This window comes from Phaethon aethereus, assembly GCF_964289735.1.
Source record: "Phaethon aethereus genome assembly, chromosome: 1".
Lineage (NCBI taxonomy): Eukaryota > Metazoa > Chordata > Aves > Phaethontiformes > Phaethontidae > Phaethon > Phaethon aethereus.
This window is the reverse complement of record NC_138575.1, coordinates 10,674,605-10,696,676: the sequence shown is the minus strand read 5'-3', so window position 1 is coordinate 10,696,676 and position 22,072 is coordinate 10,674,605. Positions and strand designations below refer to the sequence as shown.

Below are 22,072 nucleotides of genomic sequence, written 5' to 3'. Positions count from 1 at the left end.
GTGTCAACAAAACCAACCTTGTTCTCCAAATAAGAGGTTTGTCTGCACTATGATGCCCATCTGTCAGCAGCTGTTCACCTTAAAAGCATGCTGGGAGAAACTGGAAACTATAGGAAATACTTTTTTTAATGGCATTTCATGAATTAAATGGACATAATTTTTTTTTTTTTCTAAATGAGCTTTGGCACCTAGAAAACAATTTATAATCCTAACTTTAACTGAATCATAACTTGTTGTGCAGAACTGATAAAAGGAAGCTAGTACATGAGCAAATAATCCACTGTTTTAATGAGAGAAGAAGCAGGAAAAAAGAACACAAGACTCAGAAGACAGGCTGTTTGAGAGACCATGGGATTCACCTGAACAAAAGCAGTCTCAGTCATCTAGAATCTCTTTGTAGTCAATAGAGAAACGGGTGGGATTAAACATATCTTGAAGTACAAATATAAAATAGGTGGATGAACTGTCGTTCCCTTGGAATATTTCTGACTGCAGACTATAACAGGAATCTACAGTGACCAGGTCAGGTGTTATTTTACACCACCAATATCGAATATTAAACATGACCTTTCCAATCTTTTGCACGTTAACTAGGTAGCCTATGTCCTAGTGTCAGTCATGGAAGATGCTAGACCTCTCTAGGCTTCTGAAGAGAAATGTAAAGACAGGCAAGTAGAATGGGGAACAAATGCCACTTCAGCTAAGGGACAGAAGGACCAACACAGGTGGCATTTAGGCTATTTGACTATGGATTTATTTTCTTTGTCTCAGCTTCCTATCTTTTAAGTGAAGAATGTATCACTGAGGTCATTCAGATTATAGAAATAGCCCTATATGGTCTAGATGGTTAGTTTAATTGAGCAGTCTGTGACAAATGCTGTACCAATACAAACTGACAGCAATGATGTATAAGAAGAACCATGAACACCAAAGAAAGTTCTATTTCATTTTAGAATTTAATTTTTAAAGATAATGTTATTACTCATACTGCTCAAGATGTTCTTGGCTTGGAAGGGAAATAAGTCATGTAGTCTATCTATACCTTTATGTTATTCCAAATCTTCAGATATAACACAGTCTCACTAATATATATCGATTCTAAGGAATCTGTGTTATTGCAGTTATGATGTTTTTGTTCATATCTACTAAATATCCCAGGCCACAAACTGACATAATCCATTTCCTTCCTCCACTGAACATGAAGAGTGGTTAGTAGCTGATCTATTTACAATAATGTTTAACAGAGCGAAAGACTGTTATTTGTCCAGCTTTGGTCTTCTTTCTTGGTCAACACAGCCAGATCCTTCAGCCTTTCAGCCAATGTCTTGTTGTCTAAATATTTTATCCTTTCCCTTTTGTTCAACTTTGAATTTTTTCAGCCTCTCTAACTCTTAAGGGGTGCTGACCTAAACTGCATGTAGTATATAACTGAAGTCTCACCGACCAGTGAGTAGGGTACAGCAATTACAAAACCTATCTTACACGTGCACAAGTTGTCAGCATTTCCCAAGACCACCACTGCCTTTCATGCAAGCACTTCATATTTCTAAGTCGTATTAAGTTTGAACTTTTGCCACTACACCTGAACATTTTCAGTACTGTTATTGCCTAAACAGATATATTTCTGAGTATTTTATTTTCTTTCATACCTGTAGTGTCTGTATCACTATTGAATTTGATTTTGGAACATTGCTCTGAATTGCAAAGAGCTTTCCAAAGTAATTGTGTTTCCTATATTGATCTGCAAATGCTATATGAGTGCTTTCTCCATAGTCTAAATTGCAATTGAATTATTAAAGAGTTAAGCTTATGACAAATCCTTGTTTGATCCACTTAAAATGGCCTTCCCATTTGACAGTGACCAATTTAACCTAAGATATCTACTTCCAGCTGGCTGATGGAAGGTAAACTGCCATTAAAAAATAGTAATTGCAAAAATTTTATTTTTTCAATAAATAATGTTGTGCTGGAGTAAGAAAGTAAAGCAGTACAGTAGAAGGTACTATTTTCCCCAATATTTCATACTGAAATTTGAATTTGCAGCATCAATATCTAAAAGCATATGCTTATACCTAGTTTAATTCATAACTGTAAACAATTATTTATCTGAATGAATTATTTTTAATATGAAACCACTGACTCAGAAGACCAATGCTCACTAATACAGGAGCAATCCAATCCAGCCCAAAGATTACTGGCTACCTTAATTTCATTCTTTTTTAATTTTTACTTTTTGGGGTGATCATATGGGGTATATCTAGCTCTGCAGATACTTTTCATATTTTCCTTTAGGGGAGAATGTAGAGTTTTGAAATTTTTAGTAGCTCATGTGCTAAAAATAATTTAATCTCCAGGGAAAGTATGCCCAGGTATCAGAATTTAACGGAGATGCACCCCTTCAAATTCTAAGCAATTGATTGCACAGAATAAATAGCTCAGTACTGGCATACCCTGAACTGTTCCTAAAAAAACTCACCCCAAAAACAAAAACCAGGGAGAATTTTAAATGCACTGTTTTTTGTTAAAGAAGCATCCTAGAAGCCTCACATGCAGAGGAAAGGTAACCATTCACACAGTGGAAAATGAAGAGGTATACAGAACATCTTTTTACTGTTCCGAATGTTTTGTTGTATTTAATTACATCTGTTCATAAGTTTTGCATGTACTGTGGTTCTGGGTTTTTATTTAGTAATCTTCATATAGGACATATGAGCTATCATGGGTTTTTGCCAGTCTTGGCTCACTTCCAAGCAACATTTAATCACATTTGGCTGATTAAGACAATATTTTACAAACTTAAGAATATTTCAATAAAATGATGGGAAAAAGTGTTGGAAATAAAGCTTGCATTTTTTAATGAGATGAAGTTTGGACTACTTTGACAAGAACAAATTGGTTTTCTCTAGTTAGTGCACACTGCTACAGTTTGCAGGGAGGTTTTCATGCATACAAACTAGACTCCTTCTGGAGAAAACTAAATAGGAAGCTCTGTCCTAAGTGTACCTCAAATGTGCTCAAATCCCAGTAGGGAAAACCAGTTCAAATGAATGACTGGCTCCCTTTGGAAAACAACACAGTATACTCACAGAGATTTTACCACCAGCTACTTTTACCTACTGTTCTGTTTTTACTGTATCAAACACCTTGCTAACATAGCACAGCCAGTGCTTCCTTGCTAGGAAAGATTTTATAGACACTGGTCTTCTGCTCGCTTTGGAGAATGTACCTTCATTTGCTCAGTACAATATGATTTTCCTGTGCTTCAGTCATAGCTGCTCATAAAAGAATGGACAGAATAAAAGGCAGGAATCCAAACTTATCAGCAGAACATGTGAAAGAAACTCTCTTTTGAGTTCAGTCAGGCGATTACACTAGTAGAAATGTTCTCCTCCTACTACTTATTCAGACTAACTACAGTAATCCATGGCGTGATAGGAGATGAAAGTCTGAGGCACAACAGAGCTGAAGGAGGCCAAAACTTGCTGGTTATTATGTGCCCCTCATTCTTCCATGCCTGCTTCGTTCTGCTGTATACATTTATACACTGTATTTATTACGTTAAAGCAGGGACCATGATATTGGTATCTCGCTACACCCAAAACTCAAAGTACTCCTAAAATGGATAACTGAGATAACCAAGTCAGCTGGAAATGAGGGGAAAGATATTAATGTACCTTCATTCTTTGTCTTTTATGGAAGCTAAAAGAGTGAGGGATGGGATTTTTGGCCAGGGGTGTTTTTTTAACGTGTATATGAGAGTAGGCTTAAGGGGAAGATGGATAAGCTGACAGCAGGTGAGAAAAGGCCCAAATGACAGAAAACCTAGGCTCTTTGTCAACTCTGTCATAAATCTCATGCTTTATAAAAGATTGTTAAGCATCCCCTTTGAAAGGCAGAAGAGAGAATACCATAATCATTTTCTATTACACAAATGTCCCTTGGTTGAATAGAGAAGGTGTGAAATCAACTAATTTAAAATTATCAGGAAAGACAGAGTGGCCCAGTTAAATGTGCTTTGGAAAATAATGTTTATACGGTATGTTGGCCAAATGTGGGGTAGTCTTTCTGTTTTGAAGATCTGACAGATGGAAAAAAAGATGCCTCATTTGAGTCACATAAATGTTATTGCAAAGGATGTCAAACACAGCACAGGAAGCAGTAGCTTGAAAAGTTAACAGGACTCTCAGCTGTAAATAATTCAGACCATTAGTGAAAAAAGTAATCTTAAACCTAGCTAAAACCACATAGTTAAAGGAGAAGATAGGTAAATCCTAATTTACTGTTTACACAGGGATAAGATGGTCTAGAATTTTTTCCAGATATAAGAGAGTTCCTCTTTTCAACTCAGTTTTCAGTGAGCTGGTTTGAAACACGCAAAGCGTGTGACTTGATATTCATGCACAGAAGTAACTCAGTGGGTACATCTACACCTTCTCTGGAATCCTGGCCTGAATTCAATCTGAAAATAAGATCTCCTGCCCATAAGCAGTGAAGCAGCCTCATACGTAGCGGCAGGGGACTCCAGGGATGCAGGAACCTGTGTGCCTCATCAGACCTGGTGACCTGGCCTATTGCTAATTGTGGCAACGCTGCCGGGCAGGCCCATGTATATGCAGTTCACAAACTGCGTGTAAACCTTATGAAACGTGCAAATCAGGTTTTTGCACTGTTCTTTAAGACTGGTATATGCATGGCCAAAAGGAAGGACCAGTCGTCACCAGTGCCCGAAGAAGAGTTTCATTAAACCATGAGCACAACCATCACTTAGGAGCAAGGGAAAAAAACCCTTGCGCTTCAAATCTACGTTACTCTAACATCATACTACCAAAGACGGTTCCTCACTCAACACCGTCTGTACTTAAACCCAAATAGAAGCTGTTTCTGCAAGAGGTAATGGCTCCTTTATGTTGAAATATAACTTTTACAGAAAACAAAATGTTATTCCCCTTTTCTGGACCAATTCATGGGAATAAAGTGGAAAACTAAAGTCACTAACTTAAGCCTTTTGCAGTTACAACCATGTGACCAAGTATCTCTAGACCACAAAACACTTTTGAATATTTTACAATAACTATAAGAGCTATAACAAAGTACCAAGCTCCTTCAGCTGGAATTAGGCCCAGATAACAAGAAACCAAGGGAAACACCAATGTCTTGTGCTCCAACAATAGCAGAAATCTGCTACCTGAAATCCTGGCATGACACTAAGAAAAAAACCTACTCCCTGCTTCTGATGAAGATAAACAGGAATACCTAACCCCAAGTCAGGTCATTATCCCGACTCTGTCCCTCTATTCATTACCCAAGCAGAACATTCCTTGCTGTCATACAAGTCTGGTGATCAGCTTAGTCCTGAATAAACAAGCAAAACATCATCAATATGATATCTGGAAGTTTTTAATTCTACTGGGAGATACTACCCTGTTTGCCCTCTTCAGTGCCCAGATGTACAGCACATCTGACACTGCAAAGGACAGCCCAAATCACTGAAGTCCTAACCTTCAGCTTTAAAGTTGAAAACTTCAGAACACCATAGAAGATAAAACACAGATTCGTGTGCTTTGTTTTAACTACTTTTAAATTTATGTCATTTAAGGAAATTCACACTTTTAAAATTAGTATAAAAACACTTCTGTTCTTACTACAGTAATAGATTAAGCCCTATAATTCTTACCTAAATAAAGAAACAATCTTTTGGGATTTTGCTTGAAATCATTATATTTTTTACTATAGTATACAGATTTAAATTATATTTGTTTTACAATTACAGCAATTCACATCAGATGAAAAATTTGAGAAAAGTCTCTGTTACCTATCTTAATAAACAGATTGATAGAATTTGTTCTAAGTGTTGAAGCTTAAATGTACAGTTTCTACCCTGACGCTGACAGCCTGTTGACAGATGTGTCTTTGCATTAGTTTCACGAATACAAACACTTCTGCTGAGTCTTTATGCACTGCTTAGCTGTAGATGTTATATGTGTGGGATAGTTCACGTGCAAGATCTTTTGCAATTTGTTTCAGTTTAGTTGAGCAGGCATTTTGCATCCAAAGGCAAAAGTAAGACAATCTTTGATTACACGTATGCAATGTGTACAAGCGTCGAAGTTGACTGTGACTGGCGTGTTGACTTGATCCTGTGATGCACTGATGTAAAGCTATTTCTTTATTAAACTCAACAAGCGCTCACAATTTTTTGTTGCTGTTGAATAGATGAATTTCAGTCTCTACTTCCAAACTCTAACACTTCCTGATGCTCTCATGGAAACCACCGCTATGGCTTCGCAGTCTGTGGAATCCTACCACATTGGGCTGCAGGACAGTCTATCAGTGTTGGGGAGCTCATTGCCACTGGAAGCTCAAGTGGCACAAAGCTCACAAAACAGGAAAATCAGGTATCTTTGCAAGGTGTCTATTTCAAATGGGTGGCTTCCACAACTCTTTTTGGTGCTGACAACCTATAGGTCACAATTTGTCCTTGACACAGCTACACTTGATTACTAATATATATCATCGAAATGTACAGCACATAAGAACTACCAAAGGGAACATAATGGAAAGCAATACTTCTACTTTGGATTAATAGGAAGCCACCACCTACGTTCATTCAAGTGTTCATATAGAGGCAATGACTATGATAGACAGTAAATGAAAATGTAATGTAAACATATAACTTATTATCTGAAAATTAAATGTTCCATCACTGAAAGAAATATTTCTAGATAGTTATTATTATGTGATTAGCTGTCATGTTATTTTTCAGCCTTTCACTTATACTAGATTAGATAAAACATTGTAATAACTTCCTATAAAAGGTGCATTAAAGAATAAAATTATATTTAAAGCAGCAGTTCTAAAACATAGAGACATAATTTAATCCTCTTAGTCAGTCTCCATAATCCTTTTTCTTGAAATGTTGTAATAAATATATTTTTCAATGGAAGAAGTGCATGAATGATGAAAGTGCATTGCCTGAAGGACAACGTATCATTTCATTGTAACCTTTAGAAAGAGACTAATTTTATTCTTACCCTTTTAGTCCCACTGACTGCATAAGGATCAACTTTTTTGATAAACTGTCATAAAAAGAAGACTGCGAAACATATACATGAACACATGAACACCTTTTTCACCTGCAATGTATATGAATTCAGACAAAGACATAACCCTGAAACAAGAACTGTTAAAAAAGAGACGGGATATTCATCCATGCAAAAAATATTCATATATACACTCCATTTCCCTCAGGTAGTGGAAGATCAGTCTTTCATTTCTATTTTATTCTTTTATGTTCAGCTCTAGTAAATTTTCTTTTCCACAGTGAGCTGTTTCACAAGTTTTTCTGCATTGGTCTTCATTGTTTTGAATGACATAAATGGTCCCTTCTACCTTGCCCTTTTTATAATTAGGTAATTAAGAACTCTCCAGTCAGGAGGCACAAAAAGGGTACACAGAGAATTAACAGACAAGGACTTTAGCTGTTGTGGACACTGCACAATGAAAGAATGCAAAAGCAATCCCAGTGCCAAAAATGTTTTAAAGTTGAGGAAACATCTTACTTTCACACTTAGCAGGATAATACAGTAGCAATCTTGTATTTAAACTCAGTTATAACAATGATACGTTGCTGTAACAACAAAGTTCTACAGTTGAAAAATGTCAACAAGATTTACACTGTCAACAGTGACACTGTGCATTTGTTAACTTTCAGGAAGAACTTTTGAGTGAGACAAAAGGTACAAAAGAAGAAATCATTGTCCACTCTTGCCTGTGCTTCCAAGATATTACAGTCCTAAAAACAGGTTCTCAGCTGGTACAAGCAAACACAGACGTGCTGGAGAGAATACTCTAAGTCTCATGGAAACTAGGAGATCATTTAGATCTTACACTGCATATTTTCCCTTCACAACATAACTGGACTGAGTAACCAAGAACTGAAACTGATATAGCAATTGCAAAAGCAATTTATGCCCATGTTTCCAAATGCTGATGAGGTCATTAAATTACTTTCTGTGAGTGTCACTCTAAATATTTTCTTTTTTGTCAGGCATCTCTTTTCCTCCTTTAAATTTCATGTACCTCATCCCAGCCTAAGCTAACTGAACCTCAGATATTTAATTAACAAAAATCTATCAGAAAGAGAGGGTATAACAGGCTTAATGCTTAACAGAACATCAGAGCTGGAAGCAGCCACGATGGTCATGGGGTTTTTACAGAGCAGCTTCCTCACCATATGCCGCATGACACAGTGCAGCCCCCTTTACATCCATGGAAGTTTTTTACTTTCCTTGCATTTGTCTACTTGCACCTCATGATCCATAAAAAATGTCCACCTCATTTATTTAGACTATAAGTACTTTGAGACATGGACTATTTGCTGCTTGATGGGTGCATGCTAATAAGAATAATATAGCTCATTACTGTTTGAGCCCAAGGCAAAATGGTAATAAACATGGGGGTGAAAAATAAACAATTATGTACAAGGCCTTTGTTTCCACGTCTCATTAATGAATAATGTATGTGTTCAAGCTCTACTGTAAAGGCCTTTAAACAATCAGCTGTTTATAGAATTGTATGCATACAATTCATATCAAATATATATGTATCTATGAAAGAAGTGAACTGAATAATCTGTCCTTAGTAATAGATTCACTACACTGACAGTTATTTTACAATATTATACCCACTCTACAACATCTAGTAGAACCCAACACTTTCTAACTCATGAGCAATGTTCTTCAGGATGCTGTTCTAAACCCCCTACATGAAATTTTAGTGTTCATGCTACAGTTTCCTCCACTGTGCTAATGCTGCATTAGGGAATGGTGTTGATACGGAGTGCCAGTGCCATGACTACAGTTTTCCCTTCAAACTTCCATGTATTTTTTTCCAAGCGGTACCAGCGTAGGAAGCATTTAATATCCGTACAAATATGTGAAGCTGCAGAAACTGCTTACATTGGGAGCCTTGGAGGGTATAACCAGATAATCCTGCATTTGAAAGCCACCACAAATTATAGAACATAGAGAACAAGCCCTCTTTATTCTATCCAGCCTGTACTAATTACTCATGTATTCACAGATAACAACATAAAAGATAAAAATTAAACATAATAAACATAAAGACAAATAAACATAAAAGAACTTAAATGGCAACTCTTCTAGAGCTCTCACAAATAAGATACTAACCCTGCAAGTGACAGAAGGGAAGGGACTGGGACAAAAGGACAGCCAAGAATATGTTAAATTGTAAGGATATTATTTTAGTCAAAACGTCTTCCTCTTATTCATAAATAAATGACTGACTCCCAAATCAGAAATCTTAATTCTCAAGGAAAAGGAATACTGCAGAAATGAAAAAAAATTAATCCTGATGAGGTCTGCCGTATTCAAAATTACCTCCTCTGAACCCATAAGAAACAGCCCTCAACACTTGGACAACTTCTTGATAATCCTCTTTATCCAAAACAAACAAACAAAATCAGATTTGTGGTATGAGACCCTTTGGTCTAGGAGAGAGAGAAGATGTACACATTGAGACAGATGATTACCCACAGAATCATAAGTGGCCAGGAAACCCCGCAAGGGTCAAAAAGGACAGCTAAGGTAATTATAAATCTGGTGTCAGCTGACTCTCAGAAGGCACATGCAGTAATTTCAAGGTAAATCCACTACAGACTGTGCCACACGAGCTGGGTGTTGTATGATTAGAAAGAAAATCTTTTATTTTTCTGAAGCATTGGCAGTAACCACTTTATTGGCAATTAGTGGCCATATCAAACATAAAGTGCTTTCCAAATTCTGAACAAGAATTTATTGTGGTTTTTTCTGAATCTTAGTAATACTGTAATATGGATTCCTCTATTTCCAGGCAAAGCAATGAAGCAAACAACCATTGCTTTATCAGCAGACATTCCTTGGGACTTTTCAGCAAGGTGTGCAAAAAGACTACATGCACAGATATTGCAAATGAGTGTGTCAACCCTCATGCTGTACTGATAACTACAGAACTGCATATTAAAAAAACAGAAAACAAAAACAAAAAAAGAAAGCAAATACTTCTTACCATGAAACCCTCAGTGTACTGAAACTGAGCTCTTGAACTGTCTTCTGCTGTGGGACTCAGGGGTTTAGGATCAGAAATAGAGCGTTGCATCATCTTTGCCGCCTTTGGGCTTGATGGAGGAACCTTGGCAATGTCAGCATGCAGCATCTTCTGAGGGCTGATGTCATCAGTGATGGGTTTTTCATAGGGTACAAATGCTGACTCTATAACTTTGCTTGGTGAAACAGGTGAAATGGGTGAATAGAGAACTTTGGGAGATTTGGGAGGGGAAGGGACTACCTGCAATGTGGAGTCTGGACGCAGGTGAGATGAGTATCCTATCTCTAGTGGTGTTGGGCGTTTCTTATCTTTCTGAGGAGATGAAGCTGAGATATATTGGGGACTTTGAGTATCTGCCTCTGTCTCTGTTTGACATCCCAAACTTTCTCCTTTATATGTCTTTTCTGGAGCTGAAATGTGCTTTACGATTTCAACCTTAGCATCCAGTCGGGCCCTGATTGAAGGTGTTCTTATTGTTCCTACAGGTTCTGTTTGTACTGAAATCTCTGCCACTGTCTGAACTGCAATATTAGATACTTTGGAGAATTGTTTAGCTTTGTCTGCCTCAGTGGTACTCTCGCTGTATTTCCCTACACGAGGCTTCCTTCTGGATCTGCTAGAAAGATCCCATTCATCTTGATCTTCATCATCTGTCTGAACACTCGTATCAACACTCTTCTTAGTTCTCCGTCTCCTGTTTGTGTAACCTCTGTCTGCTCCGTCTTCATCATCAGTTTGCACTCCACTGTCCACTATCTTTTTGAAGCACCGAGGCTCTTCTTCCAGGGTCTCCTCAAGCTCCTCATATGGACCACGTAATTTTGGCATAGAACTTCTCTTTTTCAATTGCTTTTCCTCTCTAACATCAATATCCTTAAGAGACATTTCTGAAACAGAGCTCAGGATGCCAGACCTAGGTATGTACTGGGTAATGCCATCAGACTGAACTGTATACCATGTTTGGCTTTGTGGAATTTCAATACCCAGCACTCCTGAAGCCGTAGTGGTTGCATCATCAGTAGGCCAAAACTGGCCATTTTCTGTGGTTGTATACTGTCCTTCCAAAAGTGTTTGATCTGTGGTAGTTTGTGGTGAGCCAGTTCCTGAAGGGTCATAACCATACTGATATATTTGACGAATTTTTTGCTCCTCTAACTGTTGGTGGAGCTGTTGTTGAAGTTGTTGGAATTGTTCAAGCTGCAGCTGCTGCTGAGCTAATGTCTCTTGCCTCATCATAAACTGAGCTTGTCGTTCCTCTTCTTGCTGAAATAAGAGATGATGTTTCATGGATTGCAACTCCTCAAGCTTTTTTTGCACCATAAACTTTTCTTGTTCCCTAAATCTTTGAATTTCCTGACGTTCCCATTCCAGCTCTTCTGCAAAGCGCTGCTGCTTAATTTTCTCAAGCTCAAGAAGTTCACGCTCCAAATCAAGTTGCTGCTGTTTGCCTTCTTCAGGGGCAATGAGTAGGGCAACCTCATCTTCAATTACATCTGTATAAACTTCTGATGCTGTAGTTAAAGCAGGTATCAAGTTGGTTGGCTCAGAGGGAATAGTATCTATAGTAAGAGGTGGTAACCCTGTCTCCACATCAATGGCAGTAATTGCACTATCTTTTTCAGCTGCCACTGTTGTCAAGAAACTGTATGATCTTGGGAGTGGTTGATTCTGTTGCAAAGTTGATAAAGAGGGCACCGAGTCAATTGTTTGGAGGGTAGGTAAATCTCTGACACTTGTGCTGAAAATAGAACCAGGTTGTGTAGTGATGGCAAATGTGGATGGGATTGGAGTCGCTACTGAAGAATAAACAACACCATTGGATGATCTTAAAACACTTCCAACACCAAACTGGGAACCCAGAGTTGATACCATTCTTGCTTGGGAATACTGTGGTGTACTGAGCCCGATGTCAGAAATCACCTGCCGAGTCTCTGGGTAAGGACCAGTGGTCTTGCTTGAGTAATCCATAACCTCACCTGAAATTACAGGGCAAAGTTACAGTCCAGTCCCACAAAAGAATGCTGCTTTGTGGATTCTGAAAGTCATCCCATCTTGATGAATTAAATGGAAAGGGGAAACTGCATGCAAATCTTCAGGTTAATGATCTACTTTAGATGTGAAGGAAACAGTATTTCTGAACATGCAGGCACATGCAGGCACCTCTGTGCAAAACACATATGTAAAATGAAGAAATGAAAAACATGTGTAATCCAGAATAATTTGCCATACTGTCCAAAAGAAAACAAAACAACAGAAGGAAGGGAAAAATAATAAAAAAATCATCCTGAAATGAGGTGAGGAACATCAAAATTATATTTCAAAGAAAGATCTGCTGCTGTGTCATACTGACCTGTAGTAACTCTTCCAGAAGTAAGATCTACTGCTGCATCAGTTGCCCCAACTCGATAATCAAAGCTATTCTTGCTTTTGTATGCAAACAGTCCAGCTTCCGATAAATTTGTGTCAGACATAGATGGTTTCATACCTCCTATTCCTCGGTAGCCATATGACCCTGAACGATCATACTGATAATGGTCATCTCTGTAACCAAAGCGATCTTCAGGAAGTGTAGTTGGAGGTTGCTGTCCTGTACAGCTCCTACCAAATGGCAATTTATAAACCATATCACAGCAGACAGCTCTTCTCCCAGCAGTCAGATCCACAGGTTTTTCATCATCTTCTATGACTGCTGTCATGATACCTGACGTAGTTTCATCCATTGTTACTACTGTTCTGTGAGATTTTGTAGTGCTAAGGTCAACAGCTCCAGTCTCCATCGGCTCCTGAGAAGTGGAGACATCAGTCCAACCATTTGTAACACCAACAGGTGGTACAGTAACAGGCTTTGTAGTAGCCCATGTCACTGCATGTGTTGAAGTACCTAGGGATAAATTTATTGGCACTTCATCTCTACCTGCAGAGAATCCTTGGCTGCCTGATACTCTGTATGCAGGCTCAAAATGTTTTGATGTTGTTAGCTGAAGTGGTGTTGTCATCGCGTGTCCCAGATCCACCAGGCTGTCTGTACTGGCAGTGTAGCTTAGAGTGGCAGTGCAGGTCATCACAGTTATTGTCTCAGGGACTACAGACAGAGAAGGATCCGCAACACATGCAGTGCTAAGATTTATTATAGCTGGCTGGACAGTACTTGCTGGCCGCCCACATGTATCACTTGCTGGTGTTTGCCTTCTCACGTCCATGGGAACAGCAGACAGATCCATACAGCTGTCTCTCATTTCAATATCCATCTTAGTTAAAGTGCGAAGATCTATGACATCACCCAAAGGATGGAATCTTCCATTCTCTCTATACCTGGATTGATCTACTATATGTAGTGGCTCTGGAGGTATAGTAATAGCGACACTACCTAAACCAAAACCAGGCACTGGGCCCTTAACCACAGACACTGTGGTCTTGGTTACCTCTGTTGTTGCCACTTCTGATTTTGAAACAGGTACTTTTTCAAAAGTTGATTGTGTTGTGACAGGAATAGTTTGCAAAGCACCTGAAATATACATACTCTGATCTGCCATACTTTGAATTTCCATAGTTTTTATGGATGGAGTAAAAATTGCTTGCATAGGCTGGGGAATCTGTTCTTTAGAAGGTGCTTCTAAAGGCCAGCTGGTAACAGCCTGACTAGTTATAGCTTCTGTAGGAGTTCCAGGCTCAGATGGCAATGTGATGACAACATAGGTTTCCTGTGAGGGTTTTGTCAACCTTGGTGAAGATTTGTTAGAGTGTGGAGACAAAGGGGAAGTAGGTGATGCTATTTTGTATTCCGCTGCAGAGACCAAATTCAGAGTCATGCTTGAAGTCAATGACAAACCTATTGGTTTGGGCTGCGTTTCCGCTGGCTTATGAACAGTTATTGGGAGCGGAGGAACTGCTGGCTTAGGAGCAATTGGAGGTTTAGTTACTTCAGCAGGTCTGTGACTGAAAACAAGCCCTGCTGGAATAGAGGATGGTTTGGGTGGTACAGGAGGTGGTGTTGGGGTGTATGTTTTTGTGATAGGTACCACATGATTCTTTAATACAGCTGTGGACTCTAGTGTTGTAACACTTGTGACTGAAGGTACCACTGTGGGAGCTGTTGCTGCTGGAGTCTTAATCTGTGACTTCTTTTTGGGATAAATGGCTGGCTTGGGTAAAATAGGTGGAGGTAATGGTGGTGGAGGAGGTGGTGGAGGAGGAGGAGGTGGGGGTGGAGAAGGTTGTGCAGGAGAATCCAAAGAAGAGCTTCTAAAAAGCAAGAATACTTTGGATGTTACAGCAGCAGCTGAGGAAGGCACAGAAACCATGCTGGTTTTACTTACAACACTGGGAGTGGGTACAGAAGATGTTTCTGATGCAGGCTCTGTAACTGGTACTGATGCTACACATACAGGTGGTTGATCAGATGTAGCACTAGTCAAATTAATCCTTGTCATATCAAAACCCAATTCTTTGTGTGAATCTTCATGATCAATTTTGACAATGCCAGCCTCTACTGTACTTTTCATTTTTCTATCTGCTTCCTTTTCTGCTTTGGAGGTGTCAAAAGTAATGGTATCAGTTGCATATTGCTTGGATTTTATAACTGTAGTTGCCACTACTGAAGGTGCAGTTTCAGGCAAACAAACTGCAGCTTGATCCACACTTTCCATATCTGGTGCTATAGATGGCTTTTTAGTGGCTCCGGCAATAGGTTCATAAGGCATGCTCACTTCAGAGTACTCTTTTGTAGATGTTAAGGGAACTTGGGGTATTCCCCTGACACCTTCAGAATCTGCTAGTTTACTTACAGCATCAGCTGTATCTACATAACCTGTGGTTGCACTATCTATAGGTGATGAACTGTCTGTGGTACAAACCGAAGATGTAGATGATGTTAAGGAAGCTGTATCAGAAGGTAAAACTGATGCAGCACTTTCTGATGTCTCAGAGTACGTCAACATTGACGTTTCATGAGAAATTATTTCTTGAATTTCTCTGGCATAATCTGTCAAGTATTCATCTTCAATTTCCTCTGCTGTAAAATGCTGTGTTATTTTTACATCTGGAATAGAAAGTGCTGTGCTACTGACAGGTGATACATCTGAGATTGCTGAAGTAGTGCTTGATGTTAAAGATGTGCTATCCGCTATTTCTCCAGCACTAGATACCTTTGCATCAGATGTGGGAATGAAACCTGAAGTTGGTTGTGTTGGACTGGACCCAGGGGTCAGCTGCATTCTCTGTCTCTTCATAAGCTCTTCATAAGCAGCTTCTGCATCTAACAACTGCTTTTCCTCAGTGGTGGAACTTACTGTGCTGTCTAATACAACTATTTCATGACTTTCTGGGATAATGTAAGAACTAGAAACAATATCTTCTTGAGGCACAATGGAGTGTAAAGTCTCAACACTATAGTAGTCTTTCTGCAGATCAGTAATTTTCTGTGGTTCTTCATAGATCTGTTCTGAAGCTCTTATTTTTTTCTCTTTTCCTCTCTGTTGTATATATTCATTGCTCTCATCTTGTCTCAATACAAGATTAGTATCAATAGTTCCATTGTAAGTATCCTCTACTAAAGATTCATAAATATAATCCTCTATTAGCATTCCACCATATAAAGATTCTTTTTCAAATACTTCATCTTTTTCATTTGCAATTTGAAACGGCTTGGACTTATGGGTCTTATGCATCATCTCCTCATATACCTCTTCGGCACTTTTCAGTGTCTTTTGACCACTTTCTTCTTCTGGGAGTCCGACTGGTTGTTCATCTGTTGGTGAGTATAGAGAGACAGCAGTAGGCAATTTGTAAACTTTTTGTACTTCTATTATTTTTTCTGGGCTGATTTCAAATCCTTCAGGATCTGATTCAATACTAGGTGAATATTCAGAACAGGAAGATCTGTGCAGTTCTTCCATTTCTGCTGCCTGTCGTAATTCTTCTGTTGGAGATGCATCTTCAATGGGAGAAAGATTACTTGGTGGAGTCTTTGGACGTTCCCTTCTTCTCTGAGCTCTTAGTTCATCCTTGTCCTTTTTAGATTTTTTGCTAGAACTCTTTCTTTGTTGCTGTTCTAATTCACGCTGTTTCTCTTGTTCCTTTAGCAGTTCTTCCTCTTCCCGTAGTTCTTCTTCTTCTGAAGAATCTTCAATAGTTGGAAGAAGAGGACCATGTGACCGATGCCTAGCTTTGCGCTGTTGTTTGCTCTCCCCTCCCAATTTTTTGTGACTAGGACTGCTGTCACTATCTTCATCAAGTGATGACACTGAAGTGGGAGATGTACCTGGTGTGAAACTAGAAGCATGTAAACTAGAAGACCCTTCTCCTCTAGATCTATCTTCTGGTGAATCTGTAAGACTTTCCATCTCTAGCTCAGGCTCTTCATCAAAATATAAAATACCTTTCTGTTGTTCAGATACTTCAGAATATTTGTTTGTTATTGTGCTATTTAATTCTATTGTTTTGAAACGCCGAAGGCCTCCTCCTCCAGTTACTGCAAGTTCTTCGCTGTCTTGACTTTTAGTTTCCCTGTATTTTGGCTCTGGGCTTTCATCAAAAGTCTCATCATCATCATCATGCCATGAATGTCGTCTTCCTGCATCCTCATCATAGCCTGCACTACTTTTCCGTGCCATTCTTCTATGTTTTCCAGCTGTTCCTTTGGCTTTGCTTTTCACTTCATCCTTCTTTTGGCTTTCAGTTACACTGATCTCTTTGAGTTGATTTCTTATGAATTCATCATCTTCAGAACCTGAGGCGTCTTCATCAGCACTCATCTCTATAATCTGTTTTCTAATGAAGTCTTCCTCATCACCCGATCCCTGACTGTCATCTCGTTTGTACTCATCACTGCTTGAAGAACCAACACTAGTTCTTCTTTTTCTCCTTGGGACAGGTGAGTTTTCACTCTCACTGCTGTCTTCCACAGAATCATAGCGTTGTCTTCTTGCTGATATGTCATCTCCTTCCTCTTCTTCCTTGTAGTCTGCCTGGGAGGAAGCACTTCCTTTGACATCTTCTACAATGGTTCCTTCACCTTCTTGAGTAGATTCTAAGTCTTCCTCATCTGAACTGTAAGATTCTGGAGTGACTGGCAAAGGTTTTGTTTTATGTTGATCCTTTGTCTGTTCACCATAAGTTTCAGAAAGCTCTGTGCTTTTTGCAGATTTTTCATCAGAAAGTGTACTTGCTTGAGCTTCCAAAATAGACAGTACAGTACTTTCCAATTTAGCTAGATCTGAGGGGCTTGGTGGACTTTCTTGTGAAATAGTGTATTTTTTACTAGATTCTCTGAGTAAATCCTTTTCATCACTGGGGATATGACTTGGAATTTCACCAAGTGAACTTGATATCCCATCAGAAGAATACCCGGTGTCACTCAGACCTTGTGGACTTTTCTGTTGTTGAGAGCTTGATGTGTCTGATTTGTCATCCTCCTTTTCCTAAAAAAATAAATACATATGCGTGTGTATATATTTATATATAAATTCTTAACGTCTCCAGGCAATAAATACATGTGATTTTTTTTCTAGAAGATGAGTTAACGTCTCAGATGAAAAATTACGATGCCAAGAAGAACTATATTAAACCATAAAAGACTGAACACTAATTTTGTAATTCATAGCTATTAAAATAATACAAAAAGATCCTCAATTTTGGGGTTTTTGCATTGAATCTAACTGTGCTTTGCATGATTGTCCACATTGGCAACTGATTTTATTAGTTGTAAGATGATCTATTTTTCAATATAAACAAATACTGTACTTAGTTTTTTTCAGAATACTTACTAATGATAGTCTATAATTTGTTCACGTATGTATGGGACAAGTTGCTTGGGGGTTGATTTAAATGAAGCTTTTAATTACCTGTGTTTCAAAACTGCCTACATATTTCAAGATACAAAGTAATTTAGCTTGCCAAATGTCAGCCTGCAGGATTTCTGGGGTCTACTCCTTTCTTTGGCCATTTAATCTTTTATAATTTTCTAGCAATATGTCAGTCTTCTCCAGTTTTAGACCTACAGTTTCATTTTGTTGATTTAAGTGTTACACATTGTAACATGCAACAGAATACAGGCAATATTGAGGCACGATTTAATGCAGTTTGAAATGTCCCCATATCTACAGTTCGGCACTGTACAAAAATTTTTTGAGTACCTCTTAAAAAGAAGTTTCTCAGTACATTTGTAATGCAGAGGTCAGCTGCTGGTAGGAATTGCAGGGAGGAATGCACGATGGTCAGCTATTGATCAAAGGAAATAAGGAAGCAAACAAGGTAGGCATACCTGCCTGAGCATCATAATCAACATTTTTTTTTTCATCCCTAATTAAACACCCTTAGTCATCCTCCTAGCTTCCAGATCCTTCTACACCATTCTGAATGACAAACATCTGTATCTCCTTTAGACAACAAAAATACCAAGAATGTTCTATAGCAAGTATTTCCACAGCAGTTTCCCTCCTGCTTCTCTCGACTGTGAAATGCTCTGTACTTAGTGTAAGGCTCTCACCAGCCGGCTACCAAAACAGCTCACTCTCCAAATGATAGGTCATCTCAGCTGACAGTCCTACAAAGTGTCCCCACCTTCACTAGCAATTCGAGAACAAGCATCCCAAAATCTCCTGGTTTTAATAATATGATGTGATCTTCATATTTGTTACAGCCCTCAATAATACAAGTAGGTGGTATTTATCGACTTTGCTAATCGAAGTCAATGATTTCTGAAGTACAGCAAACCATTTATTTAAAGCATTAATTTATCAACTTCCTTGGAAATATGCTGAGTTAAAAAAATACTGTGGAATAAATATATTAAGAAAATTATGACAATGGTTAATTATAATTTAAAGCTATATTTACACTTATGTTAAGTTGCTATCAATAACAAGTATTCTCAAATGTTTATTCACACTGTAGTTATATTTAATGCCAGTAAACCACATATTTGTTATTGTCAGTTACTTTATTTTTTAAAACCATTTTTTTCATTATTTAATTTACATTTAAAGTATTTGTTCTTGCCTACAGGCATATCACTGTGCACATAATCCTACATTAAAACATTAATATTAATATTACAGTAAGCTACTAATTAATATTTTATTAAGTAATCTCCATTTCATAGGAATGATTTATTATATGCTTTGCAAAATCTGATACTACCTTGAATGTAAACTACATCTGTTCTTACCAGTGTTGTACCCGATATGATAAACCCAAACATCTGATATCAGAGCAAAATCTATTGCAATTAAAAATCAAATAGGAAAAAAAATATTTCTAAGGACAACTCTAATGATAAGGCTGTGAATAATATATGGAGAAACTACAGTACTCCAACCAACATTGGAAGTCATGTCCATTTAAACACTTTATCACTTGTTATTACGAAAAATATACTCTTGGATAATCTCCTGCCCTTAATGACAGAATTATATATACTTCCCATTAAAATTCAGCCATGAACCATAGTTAAAAAAAATAGGGTTTGTATGTTACATTTACATTTTTGTTGTCTTCATTAAGTAAGAAAGGGTTTAAAGAGAATTTATTGGGCTATGTTCTAAAAAATACACATTTCATTAAAACTAAAGGATTTTTCCATTTAGAAATATCATGCCTGTCACTAAAATTTCAGATATGATATTTGATTGTTATTTTTTATTTTATTTCCAATGTGTTCCTACTTATAAAGACTTTCCCAACCAAACACACTGTGATCAGATTAGATGAGCTACTAGAAAATCCAAACATTGTTCAAGCCCAGAAGGTCTCCTAGAAGTTGACAGACAGTGTCCAACTAGTGAAAGTGAATCTGTCGGATCTTGGTTCTTCACAAGGAGAAGAAGTGATACAGTGACTTGTAAAGCGGAGACAGAAGGAGTCAACTGAACAGCTAAGCTCAGAAATAGGTAGACAACAGTTGATCGTGGAACAACTTTAGCCTTTCTCCTTGTAATTTGTGATGGTGCTATTATCTGTGAGTCCAATCTGTAGTACCTACTCAGTGACCAAACCAGAAGAGATGGCAAACAATATTGCTGTTGCCTGCCCTGTTGTTAAACCTCAGTGTATGACATAACATCACTGCTATGAATAATAGGAAACTGAATATAGAAAAGACATTTATTTGCACAGTAAGGAGAAGAAAAAGATCTACAATAAGGAGTGACTTCTTTTACCGCTAGAAATAGATACGATGAGCAAATCCAATTTTCTTTTTAAGGCTACCACAGTATGAATATATTTTCTATCATTTTTGTATGTATCCTTGTCTGTCCCATGACACGTCATGCAAAAATTATCCTGCACATCATGTTTTGAGATCATATGTATGTAACTTACAATAAATAATAGCCAGTTCTTGTGCTTTTTTTCCCTATTCTGAGCACCCTGAGAACTAGGATATTGTCGTTAGCTACATCTATTCTTAAATGACTGATAATTTATTTTCAACAGGGATGGCGACATACAAAGACAACATCATTGTCAAATTTGTTAACATACCTTAAATGTAAGATTTTTAGATGAAGATCCACCTAAGGATCATGTATGTATTCAACAACTCTTGTAGAATGCAAAATGTATTTTAATCAGTAAGAAAAAAAAAACAACACTTTTTTCTTGTACAGTAGTAGTATTTGGAAGGAAGTATTTGGTACATATTGAATTATTAGGCCTTTCTGAGTAGTTGAATGATGTTTTTTCTGAAAGTTTGCCTACTGTGAGTTTTTAATATTGGACAAATTTAGCTCTAATACAGACGTTGATGGGAGGAATTTCTTGAGACTTATAAAAGGCTGGAGAAGACTGCTTAAAATCAACAAATGCAACTTCTTTAACTAATGGTAAAACCTACTGTAGGATGCATTTCTATTATTCTAGCGGCATTTCTACAGTATCAGTGTCAATACACCATACAACTACTTTGCATTAGAAGTTTTAGCTTTAGAAGTATAATTTACTCTTGCACTTCCCCGCTTTTAATATTCTTATTTGAAAATATAAAACTTAGTGCTTTAAAAAGTCCCATTAGTTATCAAATTCAACCAGAATTCTATAAATGGAAACTGTGAGTAAAAAAAAAGTCTAAAAGTCTAATCAGTTTTTAAAATTATTTATAGCTATCAAGATTACAATCTGTTGCACAAAATAAAAGTTTTATTTTGCAAAGGAACACAAGATTTTTAAAAGGTCACTCTGTTTATAGAAAAAATACAGATATCTACATTATAAAAAAAAGTTTCAGAGAGTGAAAAATAGAATTTGGTTAACTAAACTGTTTAATCTGTATTTTAATTTTATATTACCAAAATGAAATATCTCATTTGTGTCCAGAAAAGCTGCTTACAGATAAGTCTTTTTGTCCTTATTCTGTCTCCCTGGTCTGTGTTTTCTCTTTAATGGCACATGTTAGAATAATGATGACAATTTATAATATATTAATTCCTACCTGGTTACTCAACCTAAGCACATGATCTTTCCTCAGTAAACATAAGAAGGTAGTAATAAGGGCACTTATATAATATAGCTGATGTGTCATAAATATATGTTCATGTAGATATGTTGAACTACTTATAAGTAAATTTGTGAGTTCCAAGATGACTGTTTTATGCCGCCACACTGTATGTCATAACTGTCCAAAATTTCTAGGCATCCTTGTTAGAACAGCTAACAACTATTGCACTTGTGAATAGTCAATATTACAAGATGGTTTCTCAGGAAAAGGACCTGTAAATCATGAGCAAAGTCAGTTTATTCTTTCTTTTTTTTTAAGAAATTACAGTTTAAATATTATTGAAAAAAGAATGCTTTGAAGAAAAACATGGGTTTACGATGTCGTAATTCATATGTTGAGACACAAATGTTTAAAAATGTTTCAATATTTAAGTCACTTCTGTTTCAAAGTACGTCATATCTCTAAATACAGTTGATATCTGTGATTTTCCAAGGAACATTCTACTGATTGTACTGGATCAGAACTTTAGCCTGT

The 22,072-nt window shown here is 37.4% G+C and overlaps 1 protein-coding gene across 1 annotated transcript in view; it reads right to left on the bottom strand.

Moving 5' to 3' along the window:
- PCLO (piccolo presynaptic cytomatrix protein) overlaps window positions 1-22,072 on the bottom strand; it is a 395,249-nt gene that overhangs the window by 184,778 nt on the left and 188,399 nt on the right. Inside the window, exons 5-6 of the mRNA XM_082013967.1 lie at window positions 12,455-17,522; window positions 10,066-12,080 (exon numbers count right to left, since the gene is read on the bottom strand). Of these exons, the coding sequence (XP_081870093.1) occupies window positions 10,066-12,080; window positions 12,455-17,522 (7,083 nt within the window). The remainder of the gene's footprint in view (window positions 1-10,065; window positions 12,081-12,454; window positions 17,523-22,072) is intronic.